The sequence below is a fragment of the Tympanuchus pallidicinctus genome, unplaced genomic scaffold (assembly GCF_026119805.1).
Source record: "Tympanuchus pallidicinctus isolate F22 unplaced genomic scaffold, pur_lepc_1.0 scaffold9, whole genome shotgun sequence".
Lineage (NCBI taxonomy): Eukaryota > Metazoa > Chordata > Aves > Galliformes > Phasianidae > Tympanuchus > Tympanuchus pallidicinctus.
In genome coordinates this window covers 8,613,275-8,635,454 of record NW_026294813.1, presented here as the reverse complement: position 1 = coordinate 8,635,454, position 22,180 = coordinate 8,613,275, and the positions used below count along the sequence as shown (strand labels likewise).

General features: G+C 43.3%; 1 protein-coding gene across 1 annotated transcript; it reads left to right on the top strand.

Moving 5' to 3' along the window:
• The first annotated feature begins 9,958 nt into the window (after positions 1 to 9,958).
• Positions 9,959 to 21,465, top strand: ISL1 (ISL LIM homeobox 1). The gene is made up of 7 exons (XM_052670121.1): positions 9,959 to 10,055; positions 10,185 to 10,293; positions 11,151 to 11,340; positions 14,294 to 14,553; positions 16,303 to 16,589; positions 17,987 to 18,154; positions 20,381 to 21,465. Exons 2-7 carry the CDS (start codon positions 10,266 to 10,268, stop codon positions 20,495 to 20,497), a joined length of 1,050 nt encoding a protein of 349 aa, XP_052526081.1. The 5' UTR covers positions 9,959 to 10,055; positions 10,185 to 10,265; the 3' UTR covers positions 20,498 to 21,465.
• Positions 21,466 to 22,180: the final 715 nt, after the last annotated feature.

Genomic DNA, 22,180 nt, shown 5'->3' with positions numbered 1-22,180 from the left:
TAGGGGAGAAAATGCTGTCCAAAATGTGGTTTGTGTTGTGTTGGTTTTGATGATTTTTTTTTTGCTTTATACCTGTTTGCTAGTAAGCAGGAGTACTTGTAAGATTTGCTGTTCAATCAAGCCAAGAATGTATTTAAAATTATTTGGGTTTATATATGTTTAAGTATTAAAGCTGATGTCCCAGTATAATATTGCAAGCACAACTACCTTTGTAACATACACATTTCTTTTCCAAAACATAAAGTTACAAAGATGGCATTACTTAGATTCTTAAGGACGAGAAATATGCCTGCTTTTGCATTGTGTATCGCTTACAAGTCCCTGAGTGATTCTTGGCAGCAGAATTTCACCCTTTTTTACTTCAAAAACTTCAAAAGTTGAGTGAATTTTTAAAATAGGTGTAATGATTATTGCCTGCCTCAGCATTTTGTTTGGCTGAAACTCTCTTTTTCAGATCCCTATTCATGTATACCCACAGTTCCCACTTTTAAGGATGTGTCCTTAAGGTAGTGACTGCGTTAAGTCTTTGAGACTCTGAAAAATTAACAGAAGAGTTTAACATTATCATTTTAAAATATAAATTACAATTTAGGTGTAAAATTACATTTGAAAATAAATTTTAGGTTTCTAAATTAAGCTTCTAAACAGGTGCTTCATGCGTCTGGCATAGCTTGTGTTTATCTCAGCACATTTGGTACTTGCTCAGCTTTTGAGTCATCGGTGCTGTCAGTGATGCTCTACCAAGAGACATTGCCACAGGGTAATGAAGAGGAGGGAGGACTGTTCTGTTCATCTGCTTTGATCTCCTGCCATAATTCTTTCAATTAAAATTTCTTATTCCTGTCCAATAGTTTCAATATTGGCAATATTATTTGCATGGCAGCCTAGATAAAGAAGCAGAAGGCTGAAGACAAATAAGGCCAACCCCTATTATCTTTGAAAACCCAAGTATGACTAAGTGTACACGCATCATAGAAACATCCTTATCTCATCACACAAAGGTAGAAGATGGTTCACTGCAATATGTGGAAGATGGCTCACTGCAATATGTAGTTGCAGTATGAGAGTTTCTAACCTCAGACAACAGATCCATTTCTCAATTAAAATAAAACAAAAAGTAATTTCATGTTTAAAAAAAGGGTTCTCCATCTGCCATGTGTCACAGGTGAAAGCCAATTACTTATGCATATCTAAAATCAACCTGACCTTGGCCAGTCAGCCTGTGTAGGGTATTTGGGAGTTGTTGAACTTGCTAGTGGAAAGTATTAAGGCTTGGCAGAATTTTCTGTTCTATACTTTCTGCCTTTTGTTCTGATTAATAACTATCCTTCTCTATACTGTTCCTGCCTGTCTCATATTTCTTTTCTGTGGTAGATACCTTTTAAAAGTAGCTTGATTCAGCTGTAGTTGACCTTTTATGGAGCAGTACTGTCTCACATCAAGTTTTTATAGGCCTGCTAGTTTCTGCACATGTGCAAAGCAGGGTTCGTCTTTGACCTTCAGGAGTTACAGCGAGGAAGACTCAGGGGGAGGGAGGCTTGGAAGGAGTAACTTTCATTTGAAACAGCAATGCTTTATTAAAAAATAATAATAAACAGAAAAAATAAACAGAAAAAAAAAAATTCCTTTTTATGAAGACTGGTTATACAAAACCAAGAGTGGCAAACAATTAAACAATTAGAATGCCTCAATGAGGATAAACATGCCTTTCTTTTGTTCAAGTGTTTTCAGACTGAATTGTAGCCTAAACAATAAGACAATTTTGTGAAAAAGACTGGAAAACTTCTGCGGCCTGGTGCCAAACCGTCGTCATTGGTGGCAGCCTCTGATTTGTCACAACTTCAGCATCAAACACAAACCCTATCTCCAATATCCTGCAGCTCTTTTTATTTTTCTTCTCTGTCTTCATCTTCCCACTCTTCATTTCACATTCTGCCACGCTCTTTGTTTTATATTCTTTTCAACATCTGTTTCTTTTCTCCTTCTTCCTCAGTTCTCTAAGGCACTGCATTCAATTTCTTAAACATTTCTCTCACCTCTTCCCCTCTGTGGATTCATGTATTCCTCCATACATTTTTGCTTATGCTTCTCCAACTCCTGTCACCACGTTCCTACTTTTTTAATTTTTCCCTTGAGCCTCATCCTCTGTGCTGTAACTACTCCTTGCACAGAAAGTTTGTCCCACCACATGGCACAAATGTATACAACCCTCAGACCAGACCATATCTAGTCTCTTTCCAAGGCCTTTCCCCTTCAGTTTGGCACTTGTGACAGCATTGTGAATGATACAGCCTCTTTACTGGTGTGTTCATAGCATTGCCCCAAGTACGTGATATCAAATATAGTCCTGGGGCTAGAACACATTTGCTGGTCTCTCTCCTCCAAACATATTTTCTTTTCTTTCCAATCCGTCATGAAACTAAGCAGATTTGAGAATCTGCACTTAGTGCAGGCAATCTCCAGTCAAACGATAAAATCATCATGAAGACACCAAATTTCTTCTAATCTGCTCTTCAAATGTACTACATGTACAGATAGAAAGCTGATTTTGATCTGAGAGATACATAATGATATTGAAACTGTTAAAATATACACCCTCCTTGCAGGGTCTTTAGATGCTAAGTTCACCCAGAACACGTTTGTTTATACAGGAAAACAGTAGCTGTGTGAGACAGAGTTGGAAAAGTCACAATAAGTGGATGCAAATAACCTGAAGTACATATCCTATAGAAAAAGAGAACAAACATGACAGGCAGCTCAAGTCTTACTCAGAATGCATTTATTTCTTTGAGCTGGGGCTGAATGCAGAATTCTGAGCAATACAAAGGAAACCACGAGGAGCTTTAGTAATCACTGTACAATGCTACAAAAGTGTAACACATGTATTGGCAGTATCTGTTGCATTAATACTCCAGTTCTCTTTCCATTTATATACTTATATAATCCAGTACCATTGTATTGTATGATATATCTTTCATCTTCATAAGTAATGGATGGCACATGTCCCACTAGCAGGAAAAAATACTAAGCCATAAGTATCTTGTGTGTGCTTGCTCTTAATGTATGATTTATGATTTATTGATGGCTTTTATTTGCCCTTGTTCAAAACAGAGACCACTGAACAGTGGACAGTACATAAAAATCCCCTCGTTCTCTTTTCCTTTCATGCATGAGAAATGATTGTACAAAGGGTCACAGTCCATCTTTAATTCATCTCTCTAACGTGCCGATAGCACTACTTTCACTCAGAATTTTCCTGGTTTTTTTCTATGTAGCCACTTTAATGAGTTTGTGTCTGCAGTTTTGAACCTTGCACAGATATCAATATGCAAATGTTATGGTTTTGTTTTGATATTTTTCTTTGCTGTTGTAGTAAAACAGTCTCTCTGCAGAACAACTGTAATAAGCTGTGTGCACTGCAGGATCTGCAGAGACATATATGGGAACACATTGAAGGTGCAGTATTTATGTACACTGAGGTAAGCAACTTCTAATTCTTCCCTGTTCAGTCTTTGCTTTTTTGGATCTCCCTTCTGTTTGTCCGGTCATTAATTTTGCAAGAGTTGTTTTTAAAGTCTAAGCAAGAAGATATTAGTTAATTTAATGGGACACTGTTCTGCATTTACACAAATATATTATCTTTGGCTGATTAACTTGACCTATCTAACCTGCATCTATATAACTCTATGTGTTTGTTTATGAAGTATATGCAAATATATTGATAATAGATTAGTTTAGTTTAGTTTAGTTTTTACATTAAGTTATGACTGATAATTTTATTGTGCTTTTTAGGAGAAGCGATAAACACGAGTTATAATGACCATATCTGTGTGATATACCCTCTGCAAAGTCTAAAGCACATCATTGCTGTTCAGATGATTAATCTACTACCAAGCACCAAACTTCTCCTTACTATATTCCTTCACATATTTCCTGATGTTATTGCTTTGGTTTGGGTTTTGTTGTGTGTGGGGTTTTTTTTGTTTTTGTTTTTTTTCTTTTTTTCCACCCCTTGAAACCATGTCGCAAAGGTCAGTGAGACGCAAGGGGGGAGAGAGAACATCTCCGGTAGAAAACTGGCCAGCGCCTTCCACACAGCGGTGTCCGAAGTTCCCAAGGCATTAAAAACGTCGCAGCGAGCAGGATGGCAATACCGAATGCCTAACTGCTTCGGATGGAAGGCACTTTCGCTTAGCTAGGAGGAGCCCTTTGTACGGCGGCTGGTGCCGCTCGCAGGGCTTGCAGTTCTCCCTTTGCCCCGGGCTCCGTGTTCTGGCCCCGGCCCGGGCGCTCTGCCGAAGTCTCCGCTCTCCGCCGCGCACCGAGGCTCCGCGCCCCCCCCCACCACGCCCTGGAGGCCAACTCGCAGAGTCAGCCCGGTGCCCCCTGGGCCGGGAGGGATAGGCAAGGAGCAGGCATCCGCTTTGCGGTGGTCCTGATCTTCCCGGCAGCACCGGCCCCAGCGCCCGCCTCGCTGCTGCTGGTGCTGCTGTTACTGTTACTGACTATTATGTTGTTATTAATTATTTAAGGTGTTTGTTGTTGTGTTGTTGTTGTTGTTGTTTTGCCTCCAAAGTCACACTCCAGTTCTGGGGAGTCCGAGTTATTTTCCTGCGATGTGAAAACGCAACCATTGTTGTAACAGCACTAAGCCGGGACTCTGCTCGAGGCTATTTTGGAGAGGGAAATTTCCAGTGGAAACGAGCGCGTTTAGGGTAGGGCGTGCCCCTCACACACACTCCTCAACAAACATTCGTGGGGGCTGGAATTTTCCCAGCGTTCGCGTACCACCTCGCTCGGCAATCTGAGCACAGACGTTGGCCGACGGCCGCGAGCCAGGGCCCGGCTCGCTCCCCAGCTCCAAGCCTCCCGGGGCCCGATCTCCCAACGGGACTCTGCAGGAGCCTGGGCTGAAAAGCGGGCCCTGAGCAACCTTGCTACCTAGAGATTTTTGTTCACCCCAGAGGCAAAATTGCCTCTGTATTTTCCCGTCCTCGAACACTTCTGACACTGAAAAGATAACAAAGGGGAAAGTTTAAAGCAATAAATATCCCCCATTTGCCCCGTCCTCCGTCTTCGGCCGGAGCTGAGGGCAGACGGCATTTGCCCGAGGAAATACAGGGTTTCGTAGCCCTGTCCCGGACCTCTCCTCCCGATCTCTGCCACTTTCTTGGCGTCTATGGAGATTTTTCTACCCTGACAGCCTCTGGGGTTTGTTTCCCCCCGCCGCTCCCCAGCCTGTGCTCCCGTTGCAGACCGCAGGAAAGTGTGGCCGGTGCCGCTGGGCACTCTGATGGCGCTGGGGTTAGTGAGCTGGGAGAAGGCTCCAGGAGTGAGAGGCTGGCATTTTGGTAACAGTGTTTAATAAGCCAAATTGCATTATTAAAGTTGCAAAGACTTCCTGGACGCGCAGAAGCCCACTGACAGGTTTTCTTCTGTTTTGATGGATTTAGTGCTCTTTCAGTACTCTTCTCCCACCCATGCAGCAGTAGCTAAGACTTGAAGATTTAAGATCGCACACCTCTAGGCGAGTCAAAGCCCACGCCCGGAGCAGCTCATACAGCTTGTGATTGATTTCCCCACTGTGCTGCTTCCCTTCCCAGTCCCGTGCGAAAACCCTGTCTTCTTTCGGCACGAATGTTGTGTCCTCTCCACGTCCGGCAAGGCACGGAGGGGAAGCTGGAGCCTCGGAGCGCCTAAACCCTTTTGGAAAGCAACTTTCCGGCCCAAAGAGCCCCAATAAAAGTTTTAGACTGGATGAGCCTTTACGCATACCCGAGTGACGAGGCTGCACGGAGCCATCGTGGTGTGACTGGGAAAGAAATATCGAGCAAAGCGCAGCCGGAGCCTCCCCGCGTGCTCGGACTTCGCTGCCTCCCGCTGCTGGGTCCCGGGCTCCGAACACGGACGGGGTCCCCAGCGGCCTCCTACCCTCCCCTACCCCTCACCTCTGCCCCTAGCTCTGCCTCCCCTCCGAAAAACACCATTTCTTCTTCCTAACACCATTTCGCTTCCTAAAACTGTGTTTTTCCCTCCTTTTCCCACTCCCCCCTACCCTCCCAATCCGAGCCGTCCTGATTTTCACCACTAAGCCAACTCTGGACAGAAATGATAGCTATATTTTATAGGATGGGAAAGGTGATTCGCAGCTGTCTATTTGGGGTTTGGGGTAGTTTTGTTTTTATTTTTCCCTCGAATGCATATTATCTCACTTGATGACGAAAGCTATTGATTGCTAAAGTGGAGCCACCGACTTTTAGCAGGCTTTCCAACCCCCCCTCACAAAAGTGAAAATACATATATAAAGGCAGGAAAAGAAAAAGTAAAATTAACATATACTTTCGGAAGTGTTTCAAATACGTACAAATCCCGTTTTATGTCTTCCCATTCACGTGTATATTGATACCATAAAAGAGAAATCCTTCAGCGGGGTTTTTCTCTCGGTACTTTATTCATTGAAACTGGCAGTTCCACTCATTATTCCACTCCCTTAAACCCGATTCTGATGCTGGCTAAATATAGAGCTTCGCCTTCCTGGGAACGCGAATCGAATACACAGTAAGCAAATCAGTATAGCACAGGAGGGGGAAAAAACCTTTGATCAAAGCCCTCCTTTTCTTCCCAATCCTGGTTTACTGGGGCGGAGACAGGTTTCTTGCTTATTGCACATCATTTGCAAAGATCAAGCTTAAAATACAGTGACTTCTCCTAGAAGTAGTAGTTAAAAAATCCCGAAAGTTAGAGGGGTGGGCGTTAAGAGAATTAAAACCAGATTGAATTATTATTAAAAAAAAAAAAAAAAAAAAAAAAAAAAAAAAAAGAGTAAAGCTGGGTAACGAAAAAGGAGATGTCTCAGAGCTGGGGAGAGAATATATTTTTAATAAGACTAATTTTTCAAATAGAAATGAAGACGTCCACGAGGGAAAAATGCGTAGGACGGAGGACGGAATAACACCTTCCTTGTTTTGGTCTTTTGCAATACCCGCGGATGGTTATCTCGACCTCAGGGACGCCTCTTTTTATTTTTTGTCACTGTGGATCCTTTGCCATCTCGCAGCCCGCGGGCTCACCCGGGCCGGGAGGTCGGCGTACCCCGAGCAGAGGTGGGGGGGATGTTTGCAGAGCACCGGGCGGCGAGGCACAAAAGGTCAGAAACGAGCACACCGCGCGCGGCCGCGCCCGCTCGCCCGCGGCCAGCAGAGGTCGCCGCGGTACCCGCCGCGACGCCCGCCTTGCGCGCAGCCTGCGCGCCCCTGCGCGGGCAGAGCCCTAGGCTGGGGAAGAGGCGGCCGGGGACGGTCCCGCGGAGGGGCTGCTCACTGCCGATGGCCGCGAACCCCCGCCTCCTGCTCACCTCATCTCTCCTCCTGCGGGCGGCCGAGAGCGCACCGAGGCCCTGTAGGACTGCGGCATCGCAGAGCTCCGGGATGCGCTCCAGGCGCTGCGGGACGCGGGGCATGGAGAAATGGCGGGTAGGCGGGAGGGGAAGAGGGGCACGACGGAGGTCCCCCCAGGAAGGGAGAGCGGTGCGGGGGTTACACTGGAGTCTGTACGGATTAAAATGCCCGTCACTGAAGGTTTGCCCTATACACGTGCCTGGATGTCTCGAGCTGCCAGCATCAGCAGTGGTTCTTGGTAATTACTTTCCGGTTTACTCAGCTAAAATGCAGAATTATAAACTACATCTGTAGATGGCCTCTTATATATGTATGAACATACACAGCCACACGCATGTATGTATATCGCCAGGTTCTTGGAAGGAGAAGCCATCATCTAGTAGATTTGCGTTTCCCACTGTTTATTTAAACGTCGAATATGTAAAGTAAGTGTGCATATGTTTGCAACCGTATCTTTACCTTCTGACACTATCTTGAGATCATTTCAAGTCAGCACAGTTATCTCCACAAGTGGCAACGTTAGGTCCCACTTCTTGTTTGAAATAAAGCTGGAGGGTGTTTTTGCTCCCTGGGTTATGCAAAGGAAAACATCTTTTGCAAACCGAGCTGGGACTCCGACTCCGAGCAGCTCTGTTGTTTAGCAGCTGTCTCATCAGTAAACGCAAGTTTTAGAACTTTTTCTAAGCTACTTCATTTTTGCCAGATTTGCCTCCCTGCGGGCAGGCATTCCGTATGAATATGTCCTTCCCTCTCTTTCCCCCAAACTCTATTCTCGTCGGTCGCATTTGAAATTAAAAAAAGAAAAAAAAAAAAAAAAAAACTTTGAAATAAACGTATTTCCTGATGAGTAGTGATTGGAGGGCAATTACACACTACGTTGGTGAGGGTGGTGTAGCAACCCATATGGAATAGAACACAAAAATTGGATCTAAATAAACTCAAAGAAGACGTTTAAGATGAGGGGCGGTGGATTCAGAGGGTGCCCACGCTGGGGAGCTGGTGCAGCTCGGCAAACAGACTAAAGCAAACGCAGCGGGCAGGCTGAGTGGAGCCCGCCGTCTGCGAAACACACACAAAGAAATCCTTGCCCACGGGAAAGTTGCGTTTTGCCGGGCTGGGGAACCCGTTCAGATAACTCCTGCTGGAGCCAGCAGCCCCGCGGGGGCCGGTGCCTGGGAGGCGTGCTGCGGGAGCCACTACGCAACCAGGGGCGCGGGTACCGCACCGCACCGCGCAGAACGAATCTTTCCACACTGCCTCCAGGTGCCCCGCGCCGCACAAACGGGGGAGTTCGCGCCTTATCCCTTTCTCTCTCTCTCTCTCTCTCTCTCTCTCTCTCTTTTCTTTTTCTTTCAACAAGAATTTCAAGGGATTATTTTCCACAGCGAAAAGTAGCAGTTCTTTATTCTGTGCGAATCTTCTTTCCTGGTCAAGCTACGAAACCCTCTAAGTACGGGATGCATTTCTATTTACAGATAAGGAAAAAGAGGGAGAGAGAAAAAGAAAGAAAGAAAGAAAGAAAGAAAGAAAGAAAGAAAGAAAGAAAGAAAGAAAGAAAGAAAGAAAGAAAGAAAGAAAGAAAGAAAGAAAGAAAGAAAGAAAGAAAGAAAGAAAGAAAGAAAGAAAGAAAGAAAGAAAGAAAGAAAGAAAGAAAGAAAGAAAGAAAAGGGATCTAAAAGGGATTGGAAAACATAAATGGAACAGAGGGAGTGTTGAGGGACAATTTAATGTAAATATTTGTACCTCCTTCGATCTCATGTTTAACAGAAATACATAAAGTTTTCATCCACGATTTTAAGAGAGAAAAAGGATGGAGGGAAACGTAAACAATCCCATCTCGTGGTGGGGCCGTGCCTGCCCCGGAGTAGCAGCGTCGCCTGCGGGAGCCCAAGAGAGGCTCCCTAATGGGAATGATAAACGCTCGGTAGGAAACAGTGGGATTAACACCACCTCCGCCTCCAGAATATATATATATATTTATATTTATATATATATATTTATATATATATAAAATATATATATAATATATTATATTATTATATTATAATATATAATTTATATATATATATAATATATATATATATATATATTTTTATACACACGCGCGTTTATATGTGTGCACACATGTATACAGAGATTGGGAACATGGCTCGGCAAGCCCGAGAGGGGGAAAGGGTGGAGGAGCCGATCGGGGCCGGGAAGGAAAATGAAAGGTGTGACTGAAGATAAGCGGCAGAGATGGAGGAGAACGACAAGAAGAAAGTATAAGAGGAAATACAAATGAGGAGCGAGGAAAAGTTGCCTCCGAGAGCCCGAGCCGGGGCCGCCGCGCAGCCAGACCCTGAAATATGATAATCAGAACAGCTGCGCCGCGCCGCCCGCAACCAATGGACGCCGCGCGGGCGTGACGTCCCCGCGCATGACGTCAGGCCAATGGCGAGAGGGCTGAGTTGGAGCAGAGAAGTTTGAGTAAGAGATAAGGGCGAGGCGAGTGCCCGAGCCGCCAGCGCCCAGTCCAGCACCGCCGCGCCACCGCACCGCGCCCCGCAGCACCGCGCGGCAGGACCCCGCTGCGCAGCCGGATCCCGGCGCCGCGCCGCGTCGCATCGCACCGCGCCCCCTTCTCGCTCTGCAGCCCTGACAGTGTCTCCCACGCTGGTGGTGTTTTGTTTTGCTTTGATTTCCCCCCCCCTCCCCCCCTCCTTATTTCGAGTATTTTTTTTTAATTATTATTATTATTGTTACTTCTACTTTTTTATTATTTGTTTTATTTTATTTTATTTTTAGCGACAGCTCTCAAACCTACTTTGGGGTCTTAAAACGAAACCGTACACCATTTCACTGTGGACACTACACCCTCTCACAGATATGGGAGACATGGGAGACCCACCAAAAAGTAAGGCGGAATTTTTACCGTTGTTGGAATAAATATGCTGTCTATTGTAATCGTCTCAGGCGGGCGAGCTGCTAGAGAGCTTAACTTCATTTGAACGGTAGAGAAGGTGCCTTTGTTGCCATGCCTGCATGCTTGCTGTGTTTTAGCCTCGTAGCCTTGTATGCTAATAGCCTAGAGTCCTGCTCTCTTTTAAAGTTTGGGGAGCAGGCGAGATTTAAATGGGCACTTCTACCAGGCAGCTTTAGATTCTCTTCGTGCTAGACTGCGGTGGGGCTGTCTGACTATCCAGCACGCGTTCTGTCTGGGGGAATTAGCATTAGACTTGCAAAAGAGAGTAAGTGACAACTGTAATGATGCTTGTTCTTGCTAGCAGCCTCGAGTCCCCTCTTCTATGGCAAAGGGCTGAATGGAAAGCGCACCAGCCACGCGTTCGACGTTTCTAATCAGAGCCGCTTAAAAAAATTAAATCTAACGTGTAGGTGCTCTCCTCGTAAGGATAGGAATCCGAACTAGAGTACAATAAAATAAAAACAAAACAACGAGGGAGTTTGGAGTTTTGATTCTGTGCAGGGTCTTCCAAGTGGGGACCTTCACCCTTCACGTCTGCATTGTAATATATGTTCCGCCTTCTTTCTAAACGAGGCGAGGTTTTGATGGCACGCTTCAATTACCATCCAAAAGTGTAATACCTTTTTTTTTTTTAAAAAAAAAAAAAAAAAAAAAAAAACACAACAAACAAACAAACAAAAAAAACCCCAACTCTTTGAGTACGCCCTATAAGGGAACGACACTAAAAGTGTGTTTATCTCTGTAGGAGAGTAAACGGTTAGTCAATCATGTATTTATTTTCATTTCAGAAAAACGCCTGATTTCCCTATGTGTTGGTTGCGGCAATCAAATTCACGATCAGTATATTCTGAGGGTTTCTCCGGATTTGGAATGGCATGCGGCGTGTTTGAAGTGTGCTGAGTGTAATCAGTATTTGGACGAGACCTGTACGTGCTTTGTTAGGGATGGCAAAACCTACTGTAAAAGAGATTATATCAGGTACGCCATTTATGTTGTTTAACTCATTGGTGAGATTTTTTTCTTAACTTTGTAAATTTGAGACTTAGGGTGAGGAAAAACAGTAACATATAAGGTGAAAATGCAATTGGTGTATTTTTAACTGACTCCAGCAAAGGTAGATAGGCAAGGGGAAAAGTTCGAGCAGTCAAGTTTTTTTTATTCTACAAATTCAAATGCAGATCTCTGAACAAACAAAACCACGCTCGAAAACTGCTAGGGATTCTATCGGATTCTCTTGAGTACTTCAGCTACATATTCTGTGACTCTAACAAAGTGGGAAATCGTAGGTGATGGAGAACGTTTTCAGTAGGGCTGATGTTATGGGCAACGCGGAGCTGGTCTTTTTTTAATACAAGCTGAGAAACACGTATTTGTGCTTTTGTAAAGGCATAATGGCATTAATAGGAAAACCGATTCAAGTATTTATATCAAGTATAAATACAAGGACAAAAATAAGATTAAACAAGGCCTATTAGTAAAAAAAAAAAAAAAAAAAAAAAAAAAAAAAAAAAAAAAAAGCCCAAAAGAGAAAAGCAAAAACAAAACTGAAGTTTCCTTCAGAGTGAAAGATCTTTTTCTGAGGAAGTTAAAACCTAAACCGAAATGTTTCTTTGCTAAAATAACTGACATTTAATCTTTTTAAATATTAACCCCTTTGGTGATATCTGACTGCCTTTCCTTTCTTATCTTATCTGTACTGATGAATTAGACAGAGCAGATCAAATTGCCCATCATCTGTTCACGAACAATTGGGTATATTTAGATAATGGAACCGCTTCCTTCCTCACATTAAAATCTGGTAACTGATAAAATGTGAGAGTTGCCAATCCTGACACTATAGAGAAACCCAAAGCAGGAATTTCGAGTGTGTTTATTATTTGTGCTCCTGGGTCATGCTGATCTGCTTCAGTGTATTCTACTGGGTTTGAAAAACCAGAACTTTGAATGACTCTGAGGTATGGACTGTGTTTTCTTATGGAAAGTTTTGAGAACAACAATTACCTACCCTCTCAAGATATCTTTTCTAGTTTCTCGTCAACTCCTAACTGAAATAAAATGACTCAGTCCAAGACACGATTTGTAATCAGATCGTTCATATAAGCTGTGCCACCAGATTATTCTCCAAGTTTTACCAGGACGAAAAACAATTCAATGTATTATTAATAGTAATAATAATGTTTATTATTTTTTTACTTTGGAAACTTGTTAAATGTTGTCCTGTCGCTAGTTTCAAATTAAAGGAAAATGTGTGGGACTGAGAAACATCCGTTTATCTCCAGCAAGAACTAACTCAGTGGGCTAATTTAAGCAAACTAACAAACAAACAAAAATTTACTCTTATTTTTTGTGCAATACTTTTCATTTCCTAAAATTTTAAAAGTAAATTATCCATTACATGTAATTTGACTTTGAATTCAACCACGAGTATATCTATGATTGCCAAGATGCGGGCAACCCCCCCAACTTCTGTACTTATGAACGTGACACGTTTTGTGAACGCTTTGTTCTTTGTAGTTCACAGTTTGGTTATTGGGGTTTTGTTCTTCTCAAAAACTTCTAATTCCGAAATTCAGAGCTCTGAGTATAAGCCAAGTTCACATCTATAGGCAGAGCAGCTAAACACGTACCTATAAATTTACATCACAGACTATTACTAATGAAATGCACTGGTAAGGAAATGAGTGTGGATGAATATTAGGTCAGTTTTAAGAGCAGCTTTTCTATTTCCATGTGCTACACCCACGTTTGTTTGTGTGCATTTTGTATGTCTTCATACGTTTGGGGGAAGATGCTGATTTTATATAATGCCGTAGAGGCTGGCAAAGGATTCTTGGTGGCAGCCGAGAGACTGCACCTATAAATACCGCGCTGGAATATTTTCTTTTGCCCATCTACTGATGGATGAACGGTGCTCCTCTCCTCCACGCGGGGCGAGGAATAGCCACCTCCTCCAGCCTTTAACCCTGGAGATCCAGTAGCTGCTGCGGGGGCTGCGGTGCAGAGTTGCCTTTCCACTCGTGCTGGAGGGCTTGAGAGCTGGTTCGAGGTGGAAGAAAGCAGAAGGGGAGAAGGAGTCGTGTGTAAGATTGGCTACAGAGCAGAACACAGAAAATACTTTTTAGGAGGGATCATGAGGAAAGAAGTTGCACTGCTACACATGTGAGTGTGCGTGTATACAAAGAGGTGTGTGAATATGCCTAGATCTGTTGTATAAAGTAAACCTGGTGAGAGAGGATAAGGAGAAGAGCCTCTGTCACTGGCGGAACTGCTTCCCGGAGAAGCGGCAGAAGTCGCTGCGGGAGTTCTTCGGAAAAACAAACAAACAAAAAAAAACCACCATTCGGCAAGGCGGTCACGTTTGTGTGCGCGAAGCGGGTGTCAGCTCCGCCAGCCCCGGCTATTCTCCGGGTACCCGAGGGGGCGGTTCAGCTGCGAGCCAGGCGAGGTCAGGTCCCCGCGCCGAGCCGGAGGAAGAGGGCAGGGACGCCTCATGCAGCCTGGGCAGCGGGACTGGAGGAGGGGGCGGCACCTCCTCGGCAAGGAGAGGGGTCGAATTTTTGCTTCTTCCCTTTTTCCCACCCCCACCGCCCTTTCTTCCCCTCCCCTTGCCCATCGCTGTGTCTGGGTCCCCGCCGCCGTTTACAGAGGGGGAACCGTGCATCGGCAGCAGCCGAAACCGTTTTTATTCCTTTTCCCTTGCTAGCTTCTCTATCTCAAAGCTTGTTTAACTTTTGTGCAGCCTGTGGAGCAGCTACGAGAGGCCACGGGGCAGCACACGAACGCGAGTGAAAAACTCTCTTTCTCTCTCTCTTTTTTTTTTTTTTTTTTTTTTTTCCCCCCCCCCCATTCCCTCTGGCAACCCCACTTTCCCCTATTCATGCTCACCCTCTTTCCCTCCCTTTTCCTTCTCTCTGGGCTGGGCCCTGCTCAGGTTATACGGCATCAAGTGCGCCAAGTGCAGCATCGGCTTCAGCAAGAATGACTTCGTGATGCGCGCCCGCGCCAAGGTGTACCACATCGAGTGTTTCCGCTGCGTGGCCTGCAGCCGCCAGCTCATCCCCGGCGATGAATTCGCGCTGCGGGAGGACGGCCTCTTCTGCCGGGCGGACCACGACGTGGTGGAGCGGGCCAGCCTGGGCGCCGGGGACCCCCTCAGCCCCCTGCACCCGGCCCGGCCGCTGCAGATGGCAGGTACCGCCCGCACGGCGCACAGCGGGGGACCCGCGGCCCAGGCCTGCGCACTCGCGGAGTGCCGCGGGTCCGGCTGCCCGCACCTGCGCGGGCAGTGGCACTCCTGCAGGAGCACCCCCGCTCCGCCGGAGGCTGGGAGTCTGAGCTGAGCGGGAGCCGGGGCAGCCCGCGCAGGGAGCGGGTCTGCGGCACGGCACAGACCCCGCTCCGGCCGGTTCTGCGGCGCACAGGGAAAAGCTGCTTTAAGCGATGGTGGACGCGGGGGCAGAAAAGAGATAGACTTCATAACTACAGGCGAGCGCTTAGGCTGTAATTTAAAACTGTCAACAAGCTAATCTGCAGTAATTGCCTTTTGAAGTGACTCTGCCGTCTTGGAAAGTTTTATGTGATTTGATGAGAATTTCATCTTTAAACTCAGCATTGTCGACCCACCTTACAACTTGCACCTCTAGTTCTCGACGTCTGTACCAGGCACTCAGGAACCCTTAGCTGAAGAAAAGGCAGGTCTCTTTGAGGCAAAGGAGGCTGGATAAAACAAGGTTGGCTGGCGATGTTGCTTGTCAAGTAACTGTAACACCAAAGGGTATTTCCAAACACAGCTCTGTTTAAACGGGGTCATTTTCCAGTTTTTTCCCCACTATTTTTTTTCTCCAAGTGACATATCAATATCGAGGGAGAAAAAGAATATCTGTAGATGCCCATTGTAGAATGTAAGAGAAATTGTACATGCACATTGTGTCTGCAGCTAAAATACTGCTAAGACCATATAATCTTTATTCGAATTCACTGATTTATCATCACAATCAGAGGAATTGAAAGCCGACTGTACAAAAGCAAACATTTTTGAATACTAGTAAGCCATGCTTTTAGAAAAAAAAGTTTTTATTTTTCCCTTGACTGGGTCAAATTACATACAGCTATCCAATATACATAAGAATAGCTGAATCACGCAAGTGAAAAGTGCTCTTGATGTGACTTTGCACACTAGTTTTCACTTCTTGATGGTTTCCACTAGATACTTGGATTGCTCCTCTTAAATTGGAGTAGCATTCGTGGTTTTAATAATTATTCATTAAAAATTTACATAAATTCTCCAAATACATCCTCTTTCTAAGGCAGACTCTTTCTTCTGATGCATGGCTCTCATAGGTTTTCCATCTGCAGTCATGGTGTAGTGCATCTGGTGTGTTTTCTTTGGATCTGGAAGCAGCAAGCAGACAGGAGCTGTTGCACGTTATCAAGGCCTCTGACTAAGCTGAGCTATATTCAGCACACAAGATGCAGACCCAAATCATGATTAATTTATTAATTTTCAGACCAAAAGTCTGTTTTAGTGATTTGTCAGGGTATATATACGTAATACCTTCTCCCTCTTTTCCTAGTGCACACACACACGTGCACACACACACATGCATGCACCTTTGCAAGCTTCCCCTCCCCTGTCATAGCTCATACAGGTTCAAGCTTCTGTCATTAAGGGTTTTGGTAGGGGGAGGAGGGGGGGTTCAAATTAATTTTCTGTGGAGTCAGAGATGTCGGTCCTGTCACTCCACCAGCACATAAAGCAGAGGAGGCTGGAGGAGCTCTGATAGAGCCAACTGCCTGAGTGGCCTTTGAAAGAGGTTCATCACCCCTCCTTTCTTTCCCCTCCTTCCCTCTCTCCCCCCACTGGCTTAGTTTCATAGCCTCTGCAGACTCCCTGCTTCCTACTCATGGGGATCCTGTTCCTCCCTTCCCCTTCCCTTACAGCAGAACCTATCTCTGCCAGACAGCCAGCTCTGCGGCCCCACGTCCACAAGCAGCCTGAGAAGACCACCCGAGTCCGAACTGTCCTTAATGAAAAGCAGCTTCACACCTTGAGGACCTGCTATGCTGCCAACCCCAGACCTGACGCCCTCATGAAAGAGCAACTGGTAGAAATGACTGGCCTCAGTCCGAGGGTCATCAGGGTTTGGTTTCAAAACAAGCGATGCAAGGACAAAAAAAGGAGCATTATGATGAAACAGCTTCAGCAGCAGCAACCCAATGACAAAACTGTAAGTGGTTTCAGCCTCTTACTGTGCACTGTTTTACCTCCGAGCAAGAAATGCATAGGCTAAGCTCCAAGGCCAGTTGGGCCCTTTTGATTTTCTGGGAGCTCCCTTAAAGCAAAATGGTAAAATGGTACCTCCTAAATATTATCTGCTTGTTCTGCTGTCAGTGCAGTTAAAACAGACAGCAGAGAGAAGCCGATATAGGCTGCTCAAGCGAACACGTCCTTTTGTGAGGCTAAGGATTTGCAGTAGATTAGATTAACTTTTCTGCTGTGTGAATTGCGACCTGCAGAGCTTATGGGATGTAAAAAGCCCTGTCTTGTGTAATATTTATACTGCAAATGCAGAGGACTCCTTGAGGGAAAATAACATACTCACTCTCCTCAATGGTTTTACACAGGAGTAGAAGGGAAATTTGATGTTTTGGGTTTTTTTTTTAAACCTTATATACTTAATGTATCTGTGTTTGTCAGTACATTTCCCATAGAAAAAGACAAATGCAAAATTTTTGGAACTACTATCATATATATTTCCAGGTCATTTAATATATATGTGGTTCTTGCATAGAGATAGACTTCTTGTCTGTGGGCATATGCATGTGCACTGCAAACTGGAAAGAGCTGAATTCAGCATAGCAAACTGGCTGTCGCCATTTTCAGCCTATCTTTTTTTTTTTCCTGTCCTTACTGCTGTTAGTCCACTTGAAGAAGAATCTGTTATTCTCCCTCTGTATATTGACCTGAGAATAACTATTAATTCATAAGGCTGCCTAGTTAAGTGGAATTTAAGGAGTTTCATTTTACCATGTTGGAATGCAATAAAACACGATGTTATTAACTCGCCTGAACAATCTATTCGTCGAGGTTTGGAGTTATTTTGTACAGTGTCTGCACCACAGGACATAATGGGAGGGCTGCGGTTTCCTCTTTTACCATTATTTTTAATCTTCTTGTTTTGTTTTATTTTTGAAAGAACATGGTACTACCTCTCTTAAGGTTTATGGTTCAGGGGATATACAAACCAGTTAAGGTCACAGAGAACAAAACCAGCCTGGATGCAAAGTAGAAAGAAAGCATGATTAACCGTTTCTTGTGCCAATGCATCAGCAGCGAAGACACTGAGTGCTTGTGTTTGAGAAGGCTTGGGGGAGCGGGGGAGGAGGACTGTGCCTTGAGAGAAATACGAGGATTAAAGGAAAAGAAAGTAAACTTCCACTGTGATAAATGCAGCAGGTAGAAATAGACTGACCTAAAGTAGAATGAAGTAAGACATTCACAGCAGATTAACAAAGCAAATACTAGTGACTGTGTAGATAAGATAGAAAGCAGTTTATTGACTCAGTGCTTATATACAATAAAGTTAACCAAGCTCATTAACATCTTTTGCTGGGCTATTTGCAGAATATCCAAGGGATGACAGGAACTCCTATGGTGGCTGCTAGTCCAGAGAGACATGATGGTGGTTTACAGGCAAACCCGGTGGAAGTGCAGAGTTACCAACCACCCTGGAAAGTACTGAGTGACTTCGCATTGCAGAGTGACATAGATCAACCTGCTTTTCAGCAACTAGTAAGTGTCTGTTCTCAGCCCCAGCAGTGCCGGGATTCGCTGAACATTCTCAGCAGGAGGGCTGCTCCTGCAGCCCTTGTTCCAGGGATGAGCAGTTCAGGCCAGCAGCGTTTCTCTGAGATTACAAGGTGGGCATTTTGGCACTCTGTAAATGTGGCAATTTGAACTGATTTTGCTGGGCTTGGTGCAAAAAAGTACTGCAGTGCAAAAATCTTGTCCAAAAGAATGCAAGCTGGATAAGGCAAAACCCAGGTCTGAGACTGATTTGGCTCAGACACCACTGAAAACTGAAAGCATGTCTAACTAAACCATACCCCTGTATGGAAGGGACATTATGAAAACAATTTCCACAGTTTACTCTCCCCAATCCCTTCCCTCATTTGGGCCAATTTTGACTTTATACTATAAGTTTAAAATATATGGCTGCAACTCCAGACCAAGTCCTTGCTTTGTTCCACAAACACGATGTAATTAAAGTATCAGCTCCTTCCTTTACACATGTAAGTTTAGATATGACTTTATATTTCTCTATTCAGATATTTGCATATAATTACACGTTCCTATAGCATACATTAAATGTTGTACTTGGAAAATGAAATAGTCGGTACATATTCACTTGCAAAATTCAAACAATATGAACAGCCTTAAGCCAAAAGAAAACAGGCATTTTAGAATAAATTCTGTTCTTAACTCACTTCCTTATGCCTACGTCATTTGGCAGCTCAAATGGGACCATATCAACTGCAATACTTAGGCCCAAGAAGGTGAATTAAGGACAGAAGTTCAACCTTAACTCAATTTCCTGGCCTAAGTGTCTTAAAACCAGATCTTTAAAATAATAAGGTACGTTGTATATGCTTCTTCAGTGATTCAAAGCAATACTTAAAGATGAAATATTATTATATGGATCCTTTTTCTCATCTGCTGGGAATCTTTTTCATCATAAGCAATGGAGGACAACAGTTTGTAGCCACATGAACAGATGTTTGTGGAAATTTTCTGTTTAGTATCATACTGTTTTGGAAGGGCTCTATTTTTTTTTCCACCCAGTGTCAAGCTGTGGTCTGTATGCCCTCCTGGCACAATGTGCTTACTCAGGAACTACAGCACAGCAGTGGGGCTGTTTGCATCATCTTACCTCAAATAACCGTTTTCCTGATTTAATCAAGCTGTCAAACAGGCATAAGAAAAAATAGTCTCTTTTGGTTGCCTTACAGAACTGGAGGTATTAAAAACCTTTCATACAGTGAGTTTTTGCAAGGAATAGGTCTTTAAAAAAAAAAAAAAAAAAAAAAAAAGGAAGATGGATCACCCTAGTACATACACATATGTAGATAGACACACCACTAGATAGGTAGATAGATATTGATTCATAAAGTGCGTGATGCCTGATACTGAAAATAGTTAAAATAAAAGATAGTGGATGCAACATATCGACCACTCAAGGCAGGTCTGTAATCTGAAAAGGGCCTTGATCACAGGATCGGCCAGCTAAATAGGTGCGAAAGAAATGCATTTGGATTAGCAAAGCTCCACCCTTTACTTCAGGCCTTTTCCCAGCACTGCCACTAAACCAACAGGAGCTGCGGGGCACATTAAGATGGAGAAGTGTGACCTTTTTTATCAAGAGGACTCTTGTTAAAAAGAGATATCACAACTCCCAATTGTGAATGAAAGAGAATGGCTTATTTCAAATGCCTTCTGCTCTTCGCTGCTTCTTGCAGGTTTATTTTAGTATATGCATAAAGAGGGAAAAGAGTAACCTTACAGTTTTGTGTCAAAAAGCACATGCACTCTTAAATAATTGACTAGAACATCCTGTTGGGATTGCCACTCTTGCAAGACACAGAAGAAGGCCTGGCAAATAAGGTTGTTTATTTACTTGTGGATTTTATTTTTCAGTCTTCTTAAACTTTCTTTTTTAAAACTTTTTTCCCCTGATGATTTGGCTGACAGCCTAAAGAAGAGTCTTATGAAGTCAATGGGGAATGGGTAAAATAAATACAGCCACAAAAAGCAAGACAGTCTCCCGTGGAGATGTATCAGGCCATTGAAATGCATACTTGTTCTTTTTTTCTTGCCTTCTTCTTTGCATTTGCCAGCTACTTTTGTTTGATTGTTATAATTGTAAATATATATATATATTTTTCTTATTTCTTCTTCTTTTTTCTCCCCTTCCCCTACCCCCTCCTCCCATTTTTTTTTTTTTTTTTTTTTTTTTGGCAGGTTAATTTTTCAGAAGGAGGACCTGGTTCCAATTCTACTGGAAGTGAAGTGGCATCAATGTCCTCTCAGCTCCCAGATACGCCCAACAGCATGGTAGCCAGTCCTATTGAGGCATGAGGAAAATTCATCCAGAGTTCTGATGTTGTTGTTTCTGCCCTTACCCTCAGCCCTGTTGGAGAGAGTGGGAAAGTGATCATGTTTGGACTCCGAAATTTAGGTGGGAAAAGTATTTAATGGCCCTTTAATGAACCTGGCAAGTAACCGCTCCATGAAACAAACGGAGTCATGTTTGAAAAGAGAAGGTAATATGGTAGCAACACTGTGAAGACAATCATGGGATCTTACTAGAATAATGCTAAAACAAACAAAAAACCACCATGCTTCTCAATGATCTTGACGAGGATCGAAAAGACATTTTCAAAATATAGGGGATATGTACTCATGAATCTTTAAAAAAAAAATTACATTTGACTGCACATCTTAGAGAGAAACCAAGATAGAGGGACTTTCTCCTAACCCGAATGGTGCTGTTTCTATATTGGTCATTGCCTTGCCAAAAGGAGCTCCGGTAGGTTTTCCATCATCAAGAAAGAGACGATTTAGCCCCGCGTTGTTGAAAGATTCATTGCAGGAAGGTGGAGCTGCATTGGTTTGCAATGTTGTTTTTAGTTGACTCTTAACAAGGGGTTGTTTCCTGGGTCTCTTATAGCATGTACTGTAGCGGGGTTTTGGTTTGTGTTTGGTTGAGATCCACCCTCTATCAAGTCTGAAGTAATTAATAAATAGGTTTTTGAATTACTCTTTAAAAACCATTTATAAAAGCATTGCAACAAGGTATACCTCTATTTTGCCACAAAGCGTCTCGGGATTGTGTTTGAAATGTGTCTGTCCAAGAACCTTCCCCTCCCCCAAAGATGTGTATAGTCATTGGTTAAAAACAACTGTTTTCTCTCTCTTTCTTTTTCTCTCTGTCTCTCTCTCTCTTTCTCTCAATAAATAGAAAAAAAAAAAAAAAAAAAAAAAAAAAGTAAAAAGAAAAAGGAAAAAAACACCACCCTTTTTGTTTGCTCTTGCATTGCAAAATTATAAAGTAATTTATTATTTATTATTGGAAGACTTGCCACTTTTCATGTCATTTGACTCTATTTTTTTGTTTGCTGAAGTAAAAAAAAAAAAAAAAAAAAAAAAAAAGAAAAAAAAGAAAAAAGAAAAAAAAAAAAGAAAAGATTGTACCGTGGTCTTTGAATTATATGTCTTATTCTATGTGGTTTTTGTCTTTTTTTCCTTAAATATTATGTGAAATAAAGGCGCCATATGTAGAATTATTATATCTTCAGGACTATTTCACTAAATAAGCGTTTGGAATAGAGAAAATAATAATAGTAATAATAATAATAATAATAAATAATGAACAAAGTTCCCTCTTTTAAATATTTACAAATTAGCAGCTAAAATACCTGAAATAAAATACTGCATGCAAAGCAGGTCGTTAGTGAAAACAAGGAGTGTGATATTTTATTGCAAGTATTAACGACCAGCTTGTAAATTTCCGTTTCAACAGCTATATCAGGGCTAGTTGGATGCCTTAGCTTTCAATTGATAACATTAGAAACTCTCTTGTTCCCTTCCCTCCCCCTTATCCTTTGCCCTTAAAAGTGGTATTACTCTAGGCATGGTCTGACATAACTTTAAGACATCGAAAGAACTGAGAGCTCAGGCTTTTTGCTGAGTTCCACTATTTTTTAAAAAATATTAAAAAGTAAGTGCTGTATACCAAAGCCTCGTTGTTGAGATTGTTGA

Bases quoted from the DNA above. Each gene is read 5' to 3' on its own strand.
- ISL1 (XM_052670121.1), top strand. From the start codon at position 10,266: ATGGGAGACATGGGAGACCCACCAAAAA. The intron at 16,590-17,986 runs GTAAGTGGTTTC...GGCTATTTGCAG, and splicing joins AGCAACCCAATGACAAAACT to AATATCCAAGGGATGACAGG. The intron at 18,155-20,380 runs GTAAGTGTCTGT...TTTTTTTGGCAG, and splicing joins AACCTGCTTTTCAGCAACTA to GTTAATTTTTCAGAAGGAGG.